At 32.8% G+C, this 22,241-nt stretch overlaps 2 protein-coding genes across 4 annotated transcripts in view; one reads left to right on the top strand and one right to left on the bottom strand.

Moving 5' to 3' along the window:
- The window catches only part of LOC106060354 (polyadenylate-binding protein-interacting protein 1-like), a 35,886-nt gene that overhangs the window by 11,135 nt on the left and 2,510 nt on the right, over nt 1-22,241 (bottom strand). For 2 of the 3 annotated variants that reach the window (XM_013218196.2, XM_013218203.2), the window contains exons 2-6: nt 7,318-7,451; nt 4,591-4,707; nt 2,038-2,295; nt 1,204-1,313; nt 943-1,054 (exon numbers count right to left, since the gene is read on the bottom strand). In XM_013218196.2, coding sequence (XP_013073650.1) covers nt 943-1,054; nt 1,204-1,313; nt 2,038-2,295; nt 4,591-4,707; nt 7,318-7,451 — 731 coding nt within the window. The remainder of the gene's footprint in view (nt 1-942; nt 1,055-1,203; nt 1,314-2,037; nt 2,296-4,590; nt 4,708-7,317; nt 7,452-22,241) is intronic. The other variant, XM_013218211.2, reaches the window with a different exon arrangement.
- Nucleotides 15,796-16,760, top strand: LOC129926533 (uncharacterized). Its single transcript, XM_056031265.1, has 4 exons — nt 15,796-16,039; nt 16,158-16,222; nt 16,378-16,459; nt 16,567-16,760. Exons 1-4 carry the CDS (start codon nt 15,796-15,798, stop codon nt 16,629-16,631), a joined length of 456 nt encoding a protein of 151 aa, XP_055887240.1. The 3' UTR covers nt 16,632-16,760.

The following is a 22,241-nucleotide window of genomic DNA, read 5'->3' as shown; positions in this document are numbered from 1 at the left end:
ATGTGCCTATATAACATCAACCAAATATTTACCACGTTGTGGCTCTAAGACTTTACCCCTAGGAGACGCAGGCCATCGTCCCCATCGGGAAGTGCAAACGAACCGATCGGCGGACTTATTCCACCACAGTCAGTCACCCTTTCATCCTTTATTTTGTCCCCATATCACTTAATAAAAAAAAGTACTTTTAAGAAATGAAAGTACTGAAATTACTACATGTGGCACCCTAATAAAATTGTTCAAAAATACCATTTGTCTAAAAATCGTCATTGTATAAAGACTTCAAGCTTTACTCCAATTAATCTAAAAATACAGACTACTAGCTTTTTTTGTAATTAAACCTTAGCCATAACTTTAACTATGCTTAAATTTACTTGTATAGTTTTTAAATACTTTTGGACCTAATCTGTATAATAGATTGTCATGGGGTAAACAGTTACATAAGGTAATAGTGACAAGATAAATAACTGAATTATAGTGGTACACAAATGATCTGAATGCAGAATGCTTTGGTGAAAATGTTATATACAGAAAGAAGTCAGTTGTAGTCCAAGGCAAGTTAGGATGTGGCACAAATACTGTTTTTAGTTATGTGATATAGGGTTTAATAATACAATATTAATTGATTAACATATTCATGATTCTGAGATAAATATATTTAAGGGATAAACAAAAATATATGTCAAGCGTGTGTAACAAAATTAATTAAATCTAAGTCTTGGATAAAGGTAGTTCCCAAAAATCAAAGTGAAGACACAAGACTACATTTTAATGCCTGCAGAATATTTAATATCATTAATTATTAGTAACAAAGATTTAGAGATTTCCAAAATGATTTAATCAAAATCTATTAGAACAATAGAAGCCATACAAGAATTAAACATCAAGTACATTTAATTAGTGTTACAAATGATTCTTGTAGCAGATTTTAGCATCACATACCTCAACATTAAGAAATATTTCTGCCATCAACATAGCTAGACCACGCAATCGTTCTTGCTCTTCATCATTGCCTTGAAGGAGTTGCATTCTTTTATCATATTCTGTTTGGCATCTGGTAAGAAAACGGATAAAACCTTAATATTTCATCGATATAATTAACGGAAGATCTCCTGCTTAATGATACAATTAATGGAAGATCTCCTGCTTAGTGATACAATAAATGGAAGATACAGAATAAAGTTTTTAGTTTTAAACCAATACCTTTTCATAAATATTTTGTGAAAACCCGAAAAAAGAGGATGACGCTTCAGGTAAGTAGTTAAAAACTGGCATATTCTAGCGCCTGTGTAACGAAAATTCTGTTGTATGCTCTGAAATAAATATGATTATATGGATTGTCAGTTTAAAGTATTTTCATGCATATAACCCACACAAATTAAAAAATAAGCAAAAACAAAATCGTACAACCCACACACTGATGTACCCCGCATGTGCTAAGCGTGACTTAACATAAACAACTATCCTCTGTACTATTTGTTTTCTTAAGGTTTAAAATATGTTCATAAAGCTTTCCAATGTACATTTCACAACCACACAGCTAAATATCGGAGATATAAAGACCCATCAGTATGTAGATAGTTATGCTATGTTTATGAGTAAAATACATTTTCTAAACACGCACCTTTGTATACCCTGCAAAGCTGCCATTCTCTTTAAAAAACTTTTAAAACCCGGGGGTTATATGAGTGAAAATATGGTAATTTCAAATCTATTTTCTGCTTTAAAGATTATAAAAAATAATCAAAAGTATCATTTCAAGATTAATTGAGTTTATTGTGACATCTTTCTAACAAAGATTAATTGCTTTAGAATACCATAACATAAATTTCCAATGACAAATTCAAAGCTCCATATTTCACTATATATATATTAATTACAATAAAAGATTGATCCAGACTATGATGTTAAGTCACAATTGCTATCTCTAGCATTACCATAGTGAAAGACGTAATAGTACATTTGCTTATTGCTTTTCTTTTAAGATAATGGTAATTGTATTTAGACACTGATGCTATTGTGTTAATTATTGCTTACCTGATTAAATAAATATTCGACCATTTGATCTAAAACCTCTGGTGAGGTTGAAGAAGTTTCAATCATTTCACAAATTGGGCGCAAATATTCTTCCATGTTGCCAGGATGCATGTTAAGCAAGTATAGTGTGTTATTAAAACGATCTAAAATCATGTTCCCAGTGTTCCCTTGTTGCACTGAATATGATGAATAATCTACAAGACTTAAGCCATTTATATCAGGCATAATTAAACCAGAATCATACTCATATGGAATATTCTATAGGATGAGAAATGAAAAAAAAAAAAACAGATTACAAAGTAATACATTTTTTACACTTATTTTAAATAATTTTGGCAATACATTTAATACTTAGTCTAAAATGTTACAGGTTTAAAAAAAACAACAACCAATTGTCAAGTTTTTAATGTAGGTGCAGACCTTTATATTCATTCATAATTTAGAAAAATTCATAAAACTTTCATATATCTTCTCTAAGAAGGATACAATATTAGCCCACTTATTTTAAAATTATTTTTCTGGCAAGGTGTGTTTAGTGTGTTATTATTATGGTATATATGGCCTCCTTCAGTCAAGAAGTTACTATAGATCATTTCATTGAATGAGTAGAATACCTGGGCATTAACTATGGTCGGAACAATGACGCGCACACAGCAGCTCCACCCTCTCTACACAGAAGATCTGCACAATAGAATGGCAAAAGCCGATACAATTTCGAGTCAGCCACGTTGCAGGCATTGCCAGGGTGTAGCACTGTTTTCTGTAAACTGCATAAGTCACCGGCTACTGATTTTTCCTCTGGTCTGACCATCGAAGTCTTTCCCATGTTTGGGTATAGCTGCAAGGCAGCAGATGTTTAAATTCACAGAGTTTTCCTTCTCTCCTGCCCAAAGCTTACAAGTTTAGGTGCCTGTTACTAACTGCTGCCCCTTCTCCTGTCAGTGAAAACATTTCATTTCACACGTGAAGACCAGATGGACAGGTTGTCAGAGGCTATTTTAGACACATGCCATTAGGAAGGATATTATAGGTAGTGGAGTGTTTATATCCATTATCCCTTCTGGCAATGAAAACCTTGCGGAAATTATAGTATAATATTATAGTATAAAGTAAAATGTCCCCTTTCAGTCTTTGCAATCTATATAGAAAGGGAAGATTTCTTTGGCCAATAGTTAAAGAGCAGGGTGTTATGCGGTCAGCACAAAGACAGACTGCTGTTACTTTCCCAAACTGCAGTCAGGTACCCATTAGAGTTGGGAGGAGTTGGGCACCCTAAAATCCTAGAATTCAAAAGCCCAGTCTTCAATGAACTTCAAGTCTGGGACCTCAGGTTCAGAAGCCAAGCGCTTAACCACCACGCCTCTATTATTTTAATATGTATAACTCTTTAAACATTGTTCAGATTTCAATTACTTTAAAAATTGTTTAGCTTTAAATAAATTTTTATTCATATACCTACTTTGTTATTCTGAGGTGCTACTTTTCAAGTGTATCCTACAATTTAACCAGTAAATTTATATTCAGATTACAACCAAAAAGACCAAACTTTATAAACCACTACAGATACTACAGTTAATGCGTGTGCTGGCTAAAATGTTCTTAATTCAAAGTTTAGAACATAAAATATTGAACTAAAGCTATTTTTCATGTCCATCATTTTTTTTAATAGTTTTTGTTTTTCAGAAAATATAACATTATAATAAATAATCATTTACAAATTGTAAACTTTTAAGAAATAAGGGTTTTAAAATAGTACACATTTATGTATATGAAGAAACTTGGGAGATTTAGAAATAATTGAAACAGTTTAGATAAAGCCATAATTGATAGGGCTTTGTGTGTGATTGCGATAAGTGTGGATTTTCAGATAATAGAAATTAACAAAATATATATATATATGTACTGGCAAAATATCTATTAATTTACACACTTTAGTTTAAGTGTTAGATGTAAAGTCTCTAAGTTTGCAATGGATTCATTAGGAATCAATGCTCCTACTGTACTACACCATATCAAAGTAAGCAATTTTACTTGTTTATTTCCTACTATGGCCATAAGCACTAGCTTTTTACACTCTTTTGTAATGCCTAAACTAAAACTTCATTATTATATTATGAAATTTTGAGGCAAAAAAAAATTTTGAGCCTTAGAATGCTCAAATTCATCTTGTGAAATAGATATGCTAAAAATGTTACCAGTGCTTATGCATGTGGAATCTTTCCCTTGTTGTTAGTTATGATGAACAAGTCATTAAACATTTTTTTTTAATGGTGAATAACCAATAAGACCAATTAACAAGGCTTAACCAAAAAAGATACAGGAGCATAGGGCTCCAATTTTGATATAAAAAACATTGCAAGAGCCTCAGTAAGTTGAATTTCTGGGATACTCCGGAAAAGTAAAACCCCAATTATGAGTACACTAAAAACAATTCTTTGAAGAAGAAAAAAATAATACATTTTCTACTAGATGAATAAAAAGAGCAGTTAAACGAGTCTAGACTGTAATTATAGTATGGCTTGAGTGCAGTTTTAGTATTAAAAAAAAACAAACCGAATAATACTGTTCACTAAAAGAACTGTTTTCATCTTGGCCTCTGGGTACAAACTCAGCAGCAGATACAGATAAAGAGTAGGAGTCTGTGTTATATAGCGGCCCATCACCTCCTGTCTGAATTGATTTAAACAAAAACAAAAAACTTTCACAAATGTATGAAAATATTTTGTGTGAAAATGTATTATAGCACAGCCTAGACTCATTAAACTGTCTCTGTCATTTCAACCCAAAGGTAAGTATGATGTAAATTAAGGACCAACTGAGAAGTTGTCAAACATGCTATATAGATCTAATTTGTTTTTCAGCTTCAATCTTTGAGCTAATTTAATTAAAATTTTTAAAACCTTTAAAAACTTAGAACTGTCAATTTATTTAAGCCTTGAATGCAATTATCCTTTCAACCATATCTGGCATTAAGTGAGAGACATAATGTCACTATACCTAGTCAAAACTTGATCCATTATTGCATGTCTTTGTATTATCCTTTCAACCATATCTGGCATTAAGTGAGAGACATAATGTCATTATACCTAGTCAAAACTTGATCCATTATTGCATGTCTTTGTATTATCATGTACCAGACAACGGGCAGAAGTACATGGCCATTTTAAGGTTGAATCCCCCAGTAGGGCAGGCATTGGCAAAAAATTTGTGAATGTCCAGCAATGGTATATTATCCACTATTCAAATTCAACCCTTATATCCTCTGGTATAATTACACAAACTGACTTATAATAAATAATGTATAGTAAGGACTCTCTGCTAACTGCAACACACACAAAACAACAAACTCTAAGAACATGACTAATTAGGGCTCCAAATAAACAACACAATAAATCACAGTTTATGCTGTACAATTGGCTACACATAACACTGACTGTACAAATGCTTCTTCATTGATAACAGTACCGCCATATTTTAATTTAACTCTGTACCGCTGTATCAAACTCTACTGGTCTCTCCGCCTTGTCCAGGGCTTGTTCTCTGGACAAACCGACTTCACACTTGACTCTGCTGGATCGAAATGGTTCCTGAATTCCACTCTCACTTGTGAGAGTAGTGAAGTGACACGGAGACACTGAATCCTTCTTGTAATTTACTATACTGAACCACACTGCACTGAACCGTCTTGACTGTGACACCTTCACACTTTATATAGAGTTCTGAAGGCCTTCTAGAAACTGTTGGAATGTCATTCGTCTTTTCTGGGTGATCATATCTGATATAACTGGCCTGAGTAGTTGTTGCACCACCACTCCACATGGTTGACCATCATCACACATCACTGTTAACCGCTAACTGCTCGTCTAGCGCTGGCATGGGTAATTTGTGTGAACTGACTACACACACCACTACCCCCATCCATGTCACCAGCAGAGTTATAACAGTATGGTGTACAGTATATCAAGGAATGTCATACTTCACAGCTGTTTGACAAGTACTGCAATTTAAAATAATTTGCAAACAGAAAGGTGGCACCTTTTTTTATTAACTCCTTCAAGAAAAGCGGGTGTGAATTTTGATAAAAGCGTTTTTGCTGATCAGTGCAAAGCCACAGGACAGTAGACTAAGAGAAATAGACTCTCCACTGACTTAAAAAGATCACAATGCACAATCTGAAGAAAATGTCACTTTATCAGAGAAATATGATACTAAATGCTATCCAAAATTGTTTTTATTGGCCAACAGTAATCATTATGTTCATTAAAATAATAAAATTGGATTTGTTTTTAATCAACTTTTTTTTTTGTTATAAATTGATTGACTTCAAAATGCGTTACCAATGAAACACACCTATACAGGTTTTAGTCTCATAATAAGGACAATATTTACCAATAACAAAATCAAAAAACTTACTGCAGACATTTTACATATAGAAAAATAATTGCCTGTTAATTAAGCTTATGAGCTTAATCATATACTATTACTTTTTATATACCAGTACACAAAAATGCACTTATTGATTTATTTTTAATAGAGAAAAAAAACTCCCCAGTTGGTCATCAATGATTGTAATTCTGATGACAAATTTCATCAGCACAAAAAAAAAAAAGGGTAGCATTTTAAAGGTACAGTGTAGCGAGTCTAGTTTATAATTAAAACATAACATTCTGCATTATACCTTTAAACACATAACTTTACAAAACTACACAAGTAGAGGTGACAACTAGTAGCACATTGTGTACTTCTTTATTCAGTTTTTTCTTTCAATTAAATACCAATAACCACATTAAACATCTTGAGAAAATTTTATGAGACATATCTTAAAGGTAATTTTCATGAAACATATCTTAAAGGTAATTTCATGAGACATATCTAAAGGTAATTTCATGAGACATATCTTAAAGGTAATTTTCATGTGTGAATTTTCACAATAAAACAATTGGTAGCAGCGAGAACAAAGTTCAGAAAATTTTCAGGCTTCAAAACTAAAGAATTTACTTTTTGAAAGCAATCATAAAAACTTCATTATAATATATAATATAACCAAACATTTAATAGAACCTTTTTTTTTAAACCTCTTTATTAAATAAAGTTAAAGTCTCACTGATAGCATAATTCTTTATGGAATTATATCAAGACTCCTTCATAGAAAATATACAGAAGATTAGTAATGTATTTTTCTCAACAGTGGTATACATTGTATTTATATATTTGGTGTATTGTCTAAATGATATGTTAGTACAAGTTTGTCTAAAAAAGTTCAAATATTTTGCATATTACCTCTACTTGGCTTCTGGGAACAAATTCCTTGGCAGTGGCAGAAAGGTTGCTTTTAATTTCAGGCAAAGTCAGTTGCTGTTGGTAGGACTGTGTGGGATTATTACCCACTGGAGGTGGTGTACTCATATCTGAAGCTAAATAATAAACACACACACACACACAAATGTTAGACTAAACAGTATATACAAAAATGTTAATTATTAAAATGCAAAAAACACATATATATATATATATATATATATATATATATATATATATATATATATGTTAATTATGTTTCTTAAAATACTTATACTTCAATATCAGTGATGGGAACAGACTTTGAAAAAAACTTAGGAAATTTTGCACACCCCCGTTTTTTAATTGGCCTCGTTTTTTAATTGGCCTGTGGCCGCGACTTAAAAAAAAGATGCTGAATTTTTTAAAATTAAGTAGAATCATTTTATTTAAGATTTTCTTTAAATAATGTTTGTCGCTACCTGGTTTTGGCTGTAGGCGTAGCGGCGTGGGTGCGTCCGTGTGTAGTAGGTACCTCTTCTGGTACGGCTATGATACTCCTCTTAACGATGTACTATATTAGACGCACTAGATTTGCAAGTGCGCAACATTACTAATATACTAAAGTCTCCAATGACAACGTTTTGAATTACTGATGAACACACTGGTAGCAGACTTAACGTTTATTATTTATAGGATAAATTACAGAAAATACTGGCGACTTCAGCCGTCACAAAATATACACCAATAAATACTGGCTGTCCATGCCATGTGGAATAAGTAATCACATCAATGAAATGTTCAAAATATAAATCCAAAGAAAACTCTCAAGTTAACATTAAATCAAATTCATTAAGGTACATATTACAGACAGAGAAAATCGTACATCCACTCTCTGCTGGAGTTCTTCACTAACTAACTTTGACCCTTATTTCAGAGTCCTTTAACTTATTCACATAACCTCGTGCTTGCCCGCACGGAATGTTACAATAGGTGACTGAGTGTCACTTCATGTCACAGAGGTTCTAAAACTGGACTGTGACATACGCCCCACACTCCAAAAAGATTTTTGACCAAAAATCTTTGACAAATATATATCACTGTACAAATATATGTGAGCTTAGTCCATTATTCTATCAAGTGCTGTAAGTTCACTCCAATTGCTCATATCATCTTATATAATCTTAGTAATTATGTATAACATCATATAAATTACTGAGTCCAAAAAAAATCATTTATATACTTAATTCATTGAAAGCAAGATCACTGAAATGTAACATTAATTGTAATGAAAAGTACCTCCATCAAGTGTTAACAAACTTTATGCATACATTTGTACTGAAAAAAAAATTTGTACATGCAATCACATGCTAATGAATATAAAAAAGAGAAAAATATACAAGTTATTCCACATCCAATGTTTTACTATAATTGTAGATGCACAACATTATCAATGTGTATCCTTTGACACACTGAGTAAATTTACTCAAAATTATTACAGAGAAAAAAAAAATTTCATATTTATTTACAACTGTGATGTGCTGTGTCAAAATATTATTCTAAGTTTTGCCATCATCAAGAAAAATGAAATAAAAAAAAATTTTCAGATACATGTCAATCCAGTTCAAGGTTGATCTTGCATAAGACTACTATAAATAGTCTGAGTGTAGTATTGAAGTACAATAGTAAACAAATTTCCATGTTTATAAACATTCATTGTAGTATTCAGGTGTGTAAAAAAATTTTAGACAATATTTACATCTGTGAGTTGTTATGAAAAAAAAATTCAGGTCAACAGTTCAAGTAGTTCACTGTTGTTTACATCTCATTGTTTACATTGCTGTGCACAATCAGTAATGAAATACAATATATACACACAAAATAAACACATCTGGCATTTGTCATATTACAAGTTGACAATAAAATACAATGAGTAGAAAATAGATGATCTGTTATTGATCATAAGCATAAATGTCATCATGACCCAAAAGAAAAGTGTAACAATAAAGTGTCATGACCTATTTGCAAAATGTGTAGAATGTTAATTTGACTAAGTTGACTACTACTGCTTGTTTCTAAGTGCTTTGTACTGGTTATTTATTCTATCAGAATGTCCTGGCTGATGTGTTTAATGTCATTATTTTCACTTGCTTCATTTTCATGTATTATGTATCTGGATAAAAAGTCAGCTATTACATTTTCATGTCCTGGAATGCTTTCTAAATCAAATTTGTAATCTGAGAGAATGAGTGTCCATCTGTTTATCCTGTCATTTTTTAGATCTTTTCTTTTTAGTGCCAGTAATGGTTTGTGATCACACTTAATGCTAAAAAATCTACCTAACAAGTAATTCTTGAGTTTTACAACTGACCATACAATGGCTAATAATTCTTTCTCAATCACTGAGTATTTTCTTTCTGTTTCAGACAGTGTTCTACTGATGTGTACTATTGGCTTAAAAAATGACTCCCTTTGCTGTAGTAGGCATGCCCCAATACCAATGTTGGAGGCATCAGTGTATAGTGATAGTGTTGATGTTGGGTCAATACTGGCTAATTCTAGTTTCTCATTAAATTTATCTTTTAAGTTGCTTAATGCTAGTTTACTTTTTTCATCTATACAAATTGTGTTTCCATGCTTCTTTTTAGTAAATTCAACAAGGGGCTCAATTATCTGTGCATAATTTGGAATAAACTTTCTATAAAAGTTGCAAAGTCCTAATAATGATCTCATGTCTTTCTTAGTCCTAGGTTCTTTTATGTTTTTAATCTTTGTTAGGTTTGTTTCAGTGGGTGTAATTTTGTCATTGGTAATGCAATATCCTAAGAATTGGATTTCAGGCTTGGCTAGGTTTAATTTCTTGGGGGATAATGTCATGTTGTGTGTTCTTAGTCTTGAAAATATTTGCTCTAGTACATAAATGTGTTCCTGTTGTGAGTTGGTGAAAACACAAATGTCATCTACATAAGACAATACCTTATTTATGCCTTCTAATAATTTTGACATGCATTTCTGAAATGTGGCTGTACTATTTATTAAGCCGAATGGCATGACATTCCAGACATAGATACCTTCTAGGCCTGGCATAGTGCATTTGAATGCTGTATATTCCTTAGAGTCAGGGTCCATTTTAATCTGCCAGAAGCCTCTGTTTAAGTCCATTGTTGTGAATAGGGATGATTTACTTAAAGTTGTAATTATGCTGTCAGTGTCTGGTAGGGGTTCTGGGTCTATGACTGTGCATTTATTTATTTCTCTAAAGTCACAGCAGATTCTTACTCCACTGTCTTTCTTTTTTACAATGACCATGGGTGATGCATATTTACATGTTTCTGATCTCTCTATCTTCCCATCTTTAATTAAGTTGGTCATTTCTGTTCTAACTAAGTCCTCATATGCTTTGGGGATACTATAGGCTTTTGTCTTAGTTGGTAGTGCTTTGTTGAGTTTTATTGTGTGTTCTATCAGATTGGTACATCCTAGCTTTTGTGTAATTACATCACTATATTTAACTGTCAAGTTCTGTAACATATCATTTTCAATGTTTGGACTACTGTTGTGTGTGGTGTTTATGGTGCTTACTATATGTTCTTGTATGTTGTGTTTGGTTTCTAGATCAGGTTCAATTATATCTGTGTCAGTTATTTGTCTCTTATCCAATTTTACAAGTTTGTCAATATTGAGTTTGCATTCTCTACCATCTTTATCAATGATGTACACTTTGTTATTAATTCTCTCTATAACTTTAAATGGTCCCTCATTCTTATCTTTACAGTGTTTGTTTTCTATCTTAACAAAAACTTGGTCACCTACATTTAGTGTTCTTAGTTTTCTATTTCTGTTTTTTATTTTCCTATGCCTTTCTAGATTTTTGTCCATGTTTATCTCTGCTAGTTTTATTCCTTGTCTAAGCTGTTGTTTGGTCTGAATTATCCAAGGATGGTACTGTTCTATGTTTTCTAAGTCTAACATGTTGTCAGCCCATAACTCTAACGGTCCTTTAGGTTTTCTGTTAAATACAAGCTCATAGGGGCTGAATTTGGTGGTTTCATGGATGCTAGTGTTGTAGGCAAATATAGCATAGCTAAGAGTCTGGTCCCAGGTACTCATTGAGTCTCTTTCTAGCTTATATATCATCTGTTTTACAGTTCTGTTCCATTTTTCTATGACTCCATTTCCCTGTGGTGAGTAGATAGTGCTATGGACTAGGCGGATGTTAGTCATTTCTGCAAATGCCTGGTTAAGGTGGGACTTAAAGTTTGATGCATTGTCTGACAGTAACTTATTAGGGAATCCAAATTTAAGAAAAAGTGTTTTCAAGCAATTACATATGTCAATAGCCTTTATATCTTTTAGAGGAAATGCCTCTGCCCATCTAGTGGACATGTCAATGATACCCAAAATATATTTATTCCCTTTACTGCTGGTTGTTAGGGGTCCCATTATGTCCATGGCAATTTTGTCCCAAAAATGGTGAGATTTATCTGATTTCTCTAATGGGGCTCTAGTTACTGTTTTTTGTTTGGCACATTCTGTGCAACTGTTTACATAGTTCTTAATGTCCTTTCCCATCTTTGGCCAGAAGAATTTGTTGGCTATCTTAGCATATACTTTCTTTTTTCCTAAGTGTCCTGCTGTGGGGTCATCATGTGCCATATTTAATATTTTAGCTCTTAAAGTTTTAGGGATCAGGATTTGAAGTCTAGTACAGTTTTCTTTCCTGTTATATCTAATGGCTAAGTTGTTTATTTCTATATGGTGGTTATTTAAATTTATCTTGTTATAATCTTTGCTTAAGAGGTCTTGTATTGTGGTGTCATTTTTCTGCATAGCTATTAGTTCCTCCCTAGTTATGCCTATTTCATTGAGTAATACAGTGGGGCATTCTATTTCTGGTGTTATTTTTTTATGTGATCTGGTTTGAGCTAATAGTGCCTCATGTTTAAATAGGGGATATTTTTGTCTATCTTCCGCCCATTGCATAACTTCTTCTAGTGTTGGATCTTTTACACCATCTGAGTGTTTCTCCAGTACTGGTTACAACTAGGTATTGGTTCACTAAAAAGTCCGTATTTCATAAGATTGTTATTCAAATGTGACAATTTGCATTACATTGCATTAAGAAATGGTTAATCTATAAATTTTGATATTTTGAGCTCATAAGGTGCTAGGGAAATATTGAAATTGTAAAAAATGTGTGAAATTACTACCCAAAATGGCAGCTTTTGATGTAACACGGAACACCATGGTATGATTGAATTAATATCGTACTAAAACCAAGGGGCATAAAACTTCCATCTTTGTTGGAATATGTTAACAAGATCCTCATATTTCAATGTCATTATTTAGTTTTTCTCAAGGTTATTAAAATATTGATTAAACACGGTCACAAAAAGGCGTTTGAGGCGCATCGCGATGTGTCCCACTTTATACGGAATTACAATCCTCTATGAATTGTAAACAAGAAATAAATAATATGCTCAACATTGCATTTCTGTTACAACAAGCATTAAAGATTTCTTTTAAAGTATTTTTTTTGTTAAAAGCTTTCTAAACATGCATAACGAGCTTAAAATAGGTCGAGGTGTCCCAGATGAAGCGCCTGTGCTGCGTGTGTTAAGAATGGGATTATTTTTCCCACAACACTACTTTTTATGAATGAGAGTTCTTTTGAGCATCACAGGTATTGTGTAGAACAAAAGAAGTGCCGTTTCCGCTGGAAATACTGGCGTAGTAATTAACAGGAGTACGTAAACAATAGCGTGTCCCACAATAAACCATTGATGCGCCTCAAGCGTCGACACGATCAATCGCCGGCAATCTTGCACAAAAACCTCATTTAATCTGTTTTTTGTGAATCAACAACCCATCAGGTACGTAGATATTTCATTATTCTACTGAAATTTAAGCTTATTACAAATAAGTTTGATTGCAATATCCAAATCGAAGTGCTTTTTTTATTACGAGGTTACTAAATTTAACCATTCAATCATGACGTCACGTGAAGCGTCTTGAACACAATTTAGTCTTAAATCGTAAAGTTAATCAATTTTAAAGCCTGTTACTAAACAAAAAGTTTATATTTCTAAAACAATTATGTTGATGTAATAGTAGACGTGTGTAGCGATTTAAAATAATTAATTTGTTTTTATTTTGAGAAGTAAATTGGATTAGGCGTTGAGGCGCTCCTTGGGACCCCGTGCTGGTGTTTTCCATGCATAAATTATGGCGTCACATGTAGCGTCTAATGCGAGTTCAGGATTTGTTACGTTTTCTGTATTCATGGAAGTTTTAATTAAGATTAAATGATTTTAATATATGTAATAAACTATTTTCATAATTAATCATTTTAAATGAACATTTATTGACATCTTTTATTTTATATTTTTTGTAATTTTACTTTACATCGTTTGGGGCGTTTCAGTGGACACTACTCCGTTTGTTTACAAATGGTGTCCTAGTTTGCGTCTGTTAAGTCCAAATAGATTTTAGTGATAGTTTGTTAAAGATTTTACAGTGTCAGATAATATTAGCTACATCTAAAAGAAATAAAGCGGTACTGTTTAAGAAATATTAAATAATTAAAATTTACTTATTACTGTAAATAAGATTTAGAACTATTAGATCTTTCGTTTGAGGCGCATCTCGGACACTTGTCTTTAAAACTTTAAAGAGCTTAACTCTAGATCTAGAAATCTAGACTGATTAGACCTCTAGACCTAAATCTAGATTTACTCTAGATCTAGATCTAATTATGTAATTCATTATCTAGATTTACTCTAGATCTAGATCTAATTATGTAATTCATTATATTATAGCTAGATTTACTCTTGAGTCTTGATCTAGACCTAGAGTAGAGTAGAATAGTCTAGTCAGTCTAGATCTAATTCACTATCTAGATTTAGATCTAAACTAGATTATTAGATTAGAAATCATTAGATCTTTTATGAATCTAGACTAGTGACTCTAGACTAGATCATTTATGACTAGATTTAGAATCTATTTTTAGATTTAATAATATATTTTTCTTTAAATTGACCAGTATCTAGAAAAATATCTAGAGACTAGATCTATATTATAGACCTATTCTATATTAAAATGTAGATAGTATCTAAAACAAAGTTTGGTTTAACCTGCACTTAATTTCCATTGTATTGTTTATACAGTATATTCAATTATATTATATTCAGTTCTTTCAGTCTACCACTGAATGATTATAACTTAAGTTAATATAATTAACAGTACTAGTCCTATACTATTGATTGAGTCTATCCCTATCAAGCAATTATGGGCATTACTAGACTAGATTTAAATAATGCACCAATATATAATATATTATATGTTTATGAAATTTATTAGTAGGCCTATATTATATATAATAGATCTATTTATTTAGATACTTATACATTTTTTTATAAATTACAGATTTCAGTAATGGAGTATCTGTTAGAGTTTCAAGGCGTCTACAAGCCAAGAAAGACTCTAAATTTACAAGCATCAAAGCCTGAGTCTCTAACACGTGTTGCTGTTTTAGAGCAGAGAGAAAAGGAAAGGTTGAGAAAAGCTGCATACAGGGCCTAGTTAAGCCCACATGAAAAAGCTTGGATAAACAGAAAACGCAAAGAAAGAAAACAGCAAGCTAATAGTCCACTTAATGTCATCTCAGCAGAGGTTGGTGAATCACTAGGTACTGGATTCCAGACTCCAGTGGCAAAAAGAATGGCTGTTTCAAGGGCTTTGATGAAATTGCCTAGGTCACCCAAGAAATATGCTGCAGTTTTTGATGGTCTCACACAAATATGCTCCCCAAGAAAAAGTAAAAGCTGTCCATGACATACGCTTTCTGCGCCTACCTGAGAGAAGAAAGCTCATCCTTCTAAACAACATTAAAGAAAGTATCAAAACCTAACTACACTCCACCAGCAAAAAAAAAAGTCAGATGTCTAGTGCTCATAGACAAGTACTCTGCAGTATCCTTAGTAAGTACAACAAACTCAGAGGTTGTGCTACTCATTTCTAACATTTGGTCAAGAAGTTTTATGTCCAAGTGCAAATCAGAACAAATTGCAAGAAAAAAAATGACGTGATTGCATTGCACAAAATGCCTTGGAAACAATATTCATTTTTTACAGTAGAGGGAACTGATCCCTCTCAATCATCTGTTAGTGCTCAAACAGGAAAACGTTTCATGCAAAAGCTACTTTACATAAGATGCAGTCTTGCTTATGTGAGTTGTGTTTGAAGATTTTTCTTTATATAGAGGGCATTAATAAATTTCTGATCAAAAAAGGACACAGAGAGCTGACATTAATAAATCCAGCTTCATCACTTGACTTAACTCTATGCCCAAGAACTAATGCCAATTGTTTTCATAAGCTGCAGTGCATTGAAAGATCATGTAGCAACTGTGGTGTGGATTTAATTAACAAGTATTGAGCCTTTAAAAAATTGCACAGATGAATTAGCAGAGTGGAGTATAGTATGTGGTCAAAGATGACGGATGAGTATGTTCAGAGTGATGGTACACTGCAAAAGGTATCAAAGTGGCGACCAGTAAATAAAGAAGGATCTTTTAATGACCTAGTGAGAGGTATTACACCTAACACTATTGCTTACAGAAATAGAAGCTGTTTCTGCTATCCATACAGAAATTCATATGGCAGTCAGTGCCTGCATGATGAAATATGTGGCTCTTGGAAGGTGTTCAAACTTCAGAAACAAAATGGTAAGTACTTGTATTTATTTATTTTTAAATAGCACTTTACAATTATCTGAGAAAAAAACATTATTCATTTTAAAATTACGTAATTGATTTCTAAATGAAATTGTTTCTTTTTCTTCAGTAGTGCAATCTCAGTCAAATCTTGAAGACTCTTTGGATGTCAGTCCCATATGCTCAAATTCAAAGGTAAAGAGCTTTTACATATAAACATTTTAAACATTTTCATTGAATCTTATGTTACCTGTATTGTATAAGTTGTTTTTTAATAATATACCTTGCTAAATAATTTTAGACTCATTTTAGAAATTAAGTATTTCAGCCCCATGTTGTTGTTTTTTCAGGCCCAAACAATTTTCTTCACTCATCAAAAGTACATTGTAAATAGCTGTGTGATTGTCAAGTATGGGGAAATATTCTATCCAGGTATAATTTTTTGCACTGTGTACCTTTTAATTTCAATAAACAAGTTCAAAGTATGTTTTAGATTGAAGTATTAACTTTTCAACATTGCTGGTAATTTTTTCTAACAGGAGTTGTGATAGAAGTCCTGGATGATCAGCGCAGAAATAATTTTTTTAAAAGGCACAGAAATTAAAGAAATATAGGACATACAGTTAGTGTATGCAGACAGGATTGTTACTGAAGTGATGTTGATACCAAGGCAATAGTTTGAGAGTGGAATGTTTTGATTTCTGAATTTGTCAAATAAAATTTGTGTACAGTTTTATGTGTTTTCTTTTCTTTCTTTTTTTTTTCAAACCTTTTTCTGTGTGTTAAAACTAACAAAAGATATAAAATATATATTTGTCAATAATTAAAAATAATAATGATCATTCACTTGTGCACAGATAAGACAAAAATATAAACTTATAAACATTATTTTAAAAAATGGTGTCCCATGAAGCACCCGCGACATTTTGTGAAATTAAAGCAGCATTTTTACAAATGGGTACTATATGACTAGAATAGTGAACTTAATAACAAGTCTAATGGATCACTTTAGTGCAAAAATAAAATAATTTCAATATTCTCACAGAATATCTTTTAAAAAAACTTTAACTTGTAGTGTCACAGGTGCTACGGTGTCCCAAATTTTGAATTGAGCTCAAATCCACTTTTTCTATGCAAAAGCATAAATTTCAGTATCTAAAGACTAATATCAATAAAGACAGTTATATTATGCTAAAATACAATGAATTTATCAATTGGTCGTTGTTAAATTATCAAGTGGTGTCCCGGTGATGCACCTGTGACGCAAAAGGGGGTACCCCTTGAATAGACACTGCTGTCAAAATCTACATCTTGCAATTCATTTTCTATTGATAAATTCTTAAAGTGAACTGGTTGAAGAAGTGAATACAGTTGAAATGAAACCAAAAACTTCAACTTTAATTTTTAGCATAATGTGACACTTTTTGGCACCAGTACTGGAGAAACACTCATCTACATTGCCTATTATTAGATCTTGTGCTGGGGTGTCCATGACTATGGCTTCTAGTTCTCCTGTGATCCAGGGTGATTCTATTAGGACTTTAGCGGTCTTGCAAATATCGAATTTTTGTATATTTGCATAGGTCACTTTTACTGTATCTTCTAGATACTGTCCTGGTTCGACTAAAGAGGCTTTAACTATTATTGCCGTGGCTCCACTGTCGCGAATTGATCCTACTTCTTTAGAATTAACATAGGATGGAAAGACTTTTATTTTGGACTTATTTGCTTGCATGTAGGCTACATTTTCCTCTCTATGGGTGTTGGTGTTATTGCCACTGTTGTTTCTATTGTTTCCTCTATTGTAGTTGTTTGGGTGGTTGTTGGTGTGGTAGTTATATTGGTCCCTTCTAGATTGCCTGTTTCTGTTATAGCTATTGTGTTGGTAACTGTTTGCAAAACTTCCTCTTTCATTGGGACTTGCACTCTGGTGTAGTCTATGTGGTCTATTATTGTAATTATTGTTGTTTTGTTTGTAGCTGTTTGGGTTGTGGAAACTAGTGTAACTTCTGTATCTGTAATTGTTATTGTAGTTTATAGGAGCTTTGCATTGGTTTTTTACGTGACCTTTTCTCCCACAATTGAAACAAGTCTTGGTGTTGGACCATTTGAATTTGTCATTGTTGTTATTGTTGAATGTTGTTGCTGTGGCTACTAGTTGGTGTAGGTCTCTTTTGTCAATCGTGTGTCCAGGGTGACTGTCTTTAAATAGATTTAGATTCGTTATCAGTTCAGTCTCTGTCTTGATCTTCTTTTCCTTAAGGAAAGTAAATACTAAGTCTGTCACGTTGTTGAGGACATTGTCAATGAGTAGCATGTCTAGGATTTGTGTCGGGTCTTTGATGTCACATTTTGCTAGCTCTAACCATTTTATCATGTTAGTCCTCATGTCGAATATTATCCTGTTGAAATCCCCATCTTTTTTCAATTTAGTGTCCCTGAACAGCTTACGATAAAAGTCTGAATTTTTTCCAAAGTGTTCTAATAATCTAGTCTTTACTGCTGCATAGTCTTTCTTTTGGTCTACAGTTAAAGTGGAAATGATGTTGAGGGGTTCTCCGGACAAATTTGCTAGTAGGTGTTTGGCCATGTCCTCATTGTTAAGACTATAGGTTGAGGCTATATGCTCAAATTGGACTAAATAGTTTTCAAGTGTTTCATCTTTAGAATTGTATTTGTGGAATTTGGAGATGAATGGCTTTGTTGTAGACTGTTGGGTATTAATGTTGGAATTTGTTTTGGCAGCTTCTAGTTCTAGTTCTTTTTGTCTAGTTTCTAGTTCTTTTAATGTTTTCTGATGAGCTCTTTCAGCAGCTCTTTCTTCCCTATCTTTATCCTCCCTTTCTTTCTTTTCTATTCTATCTTTTTCTTCCCTTTCTTTCTTTTCAGCCTTTTCTAATTCTTTTTTGATAAATTCCTTTTTCTCATCCCCTTCTAGTTCCATGACTTTCACTAGCTCTAAAATTTTGTCATAGGAAGACATGTTTAATGCTTTGTGTAGTTAATTAAGTGAGAAGGAAAAATGTACTGTGTTATACTTGTCAATACAGTGTGTGTCAATTATTTAACATGTGTATATTACACAATAATATAAAAAATTCAATCAATGGTTACAATGTAATGAAAGAATGTAGTGATAATTGTCCAATGTATAGATCTAGATCAAAATTTACTCAGTTGCTCAATTATAAACTATTCAAATTCAATATTCACAAATATCAATATATGTTATACATGTGTGCTGTTGTGCCAAAGTAAAATAGTAAAAAATGTAAATTAGTAGAAGAAACAAGAAAAATATATATACAGTATAAGTAAAAAGGACAAACACAGAAACAATATAGAGAACAACACAGTCTGCTTTTAAAGAAATTAATAAAAAGTAGAAATGTGACAGGAGAAATACAGATATATGGATACAGGACTTTTAAACAAACAACAATATAGATACAGATTAAATACACTGACAGAAATACAAACAAGACTCAACAGCTAGATAAATAATTTCCCACTATATTCTATGACCTCCGTACCAACAAGGAGAGCCTCAAACGCATTGGGCCTTATAGAGGTTAAAGAACAAATAGGATAGACCCTAATAGATCCTATTGTTATGATAGTTCATACAATAGTCCCTCTCCAGCCACCCTTAAAAGAACACTTAGAAAAATGACATTAAATTATGGCTCCAAAAATGCCAAGAGTTATCAATTACTAACTCTACTAACAATCAAATTTAATTACTGCTGTATCAAAGCAAAATCCATGTACTTTATAATCATATGCATGTATTTAATTTGTTAGTAATGACTTACAGACTTTTTTCTTGTTGACTCGTGTAGTTTAATCCTCAAATAGCTTGGGTGGTTGACTAATAATCCATGTATAGGTAATCCAATTTAAGAATGATAATCCGTGTATAGGTAATCCAATTTAAGAATAATAATCCTTGTATACTATAAGTAATCCAATTTAAGAATACACGTTACTATGAGCATTAAAGTGGTAGAAGAATAATAATCCAGTTCAATGCCATAAGATGGCTCAAATGCTCAAATTTATAGTTGATACGAGTTCTGTCTAGTACTTCAAAGTAATCCACGATGATGAATAGTGGCGAGCACTAGCGATGAAGCGGTGTATCTGTCATTAGTGTCATCAAGCGATGTCTTGAATGGTATGGCTCTTTCTTTCAGACGACATCTGTAGCTCTAGATAGGGATCGAGTCGACTTCTGTTTTCGGTTTCACACCGTACAGGTGTCAAAGGTAGATCTAGGAACAGGGTTGGCGTTGAATGGATCTCAGGATGCAGGTGTTACTTGAATGGATCTTGTGGGCAGGCTGGATTTCGTACTTGTTTAGCTAGCCGCCATCTTGAGAAAAAAGTACCGGTCTAACGTGTAGTCTTGCGCTGTTTACTATAGAAACGATTGAGATCCTTTTAAGACTCCTTTGCTGGTCACCAAAGGCCAAGTGTCACCTATGTTGTAGGTCCTTACTGTTAGTTAACAGCCATACTGGCCACCAAATGTCGCTACCTGGTTTTGGCTGTAGGCGTAGCGGCGTGGGTGCGTCCGTGTGTAGTAGGTACCTCTTCTGGTACGGCTATGATACTCCTCTTAACGATGTACTATATTAGACGCACTAGATTTGCAAGTGCGCAACATTACTAATATACTAAAGTCTCCAATGACAACGTTTTGAATTACTGATGAACACACTGGTAGCAGACTTAACGTTTATTATTTATAGGATAAATTACAGAAAATACTGGCGACTTCAGCCGTCACAAAATATACACCAATAAATACTGGCTGTCCATGCCATGTGGAATAAGTAATCACATCAATGAAATGTTCAAAATATAAATCCAAAGAAAACTCTCAAGTTAACATTAAATCAAATTCATTAAGGTACATATTACAGACAGAGAAAATCGTACATCCACTCTCTGCTGGAGTTCTTCACTAACTAACTTTGACCCTTATTTCAGAGTCCTTTAACTTATTCACATAACCTCGTGCTTGCCCGCACGGAATGTTACAATAGGTGACTGAGTGTCACTTCATGTCACAGAGGTTCTAAAACTGGACTGTGACAATGTTGTATTACATAATAATTACACTGCACAAGCTTTACTGCACACAAAATGCAAGCAAGGCACTAATGTTTTTACATATAGATGAGAGGAGAAAGCTTTTTGCAGATGCTTTATATCTGGGTCCAGGCAGTCTGAGCATTCTATAATAGATAACTGCTTTACTGGTACTGTAACAACGTCTCTCTCAAACAACTATAAAGAGTTTGAAAATCAAAACACGCTTGAGTTTTGGAAATACTTTAAAGTATGAGCTACACTTCTGTTTCTTTCACTGATTATTCAATTTTGTATAGGAGAAACTTTTTTTTTTTTATTCAACTTTGTACATAAATTCCACCAAAGAATGCTTTGAAAAGCAATTGAGAGAAAGCTGATGAATCTCTGCTGAGTTCTTAAGCAAGACAAAGGAGAATAACCAGTGGAGGAGCAATGCTTAGAAGAAGAGAATGTTAAGCAATACAACTGCATATATTGAGGCTTTCTAATGTGACTCTTTTTCATGCTAAAACAAGTTGTTTACAAGAAGTGGATCTTTGCTACACTGGGCTTTTAAAGCATTAGTAATGATTAGTTATTAATTAGATATAGAAAAAACTTTAATATATATTTCTCACTATAGATATAGATCTACTTAAATCTAATAACTTGGATTGATTTAGATCTCTAGTGACTCTAGATCCAAAATATTACTAGATCTATTATAATTTATATTCCATCAGACTTATACTACTCAATAACTCACTATAATCATGTAAAGTAGGCCTACATCTATATTCTATATAGATGACCGGTGGGCCTACTAGATCTAGATCTTATAATAGATCTAGATGTCTAAATCTAATCTCATTTGAACTCATGGAAGTCAGCAGGCAGGGTTCAAATTAGAAAAATCTAGGGGCCATCGTAACAACAGAGTAAAAATTCAAAGCCTGACAAAGCGCATAGTGGCCGGGCAACTCTCTCAACTCCGATACTTTTCAAAAGCTGGCAAGCGCCCATTGAAATTGAAGTCTAGACGCTCTAGACAATCTAGATCAAAAGTATTCAAATTAAAGAAACTATTCTATTCGGCACATACATACGCCTTACATTTTACTTTATAGTATAATAT

The sequence above is a fragment of the Biomphalaria glabrata genome, chromosome 5, assembly GCF_947242115.1.
Source record: "Biomphalaria glabrata chromosome 5, xgBioGlab47.1, whole genome shotgun sequence".
NCBI lineage: Eukaryota > Metazoa > Mollusca > Gastropoda > Planorbidae > Biomphalaria > Biomphalaria glabrata.
The sequence above is the reverse complement of the archived record's forward strand: the minus strand, read 5'-3'. Positions and strand labels throughout refer to the sequence as shown.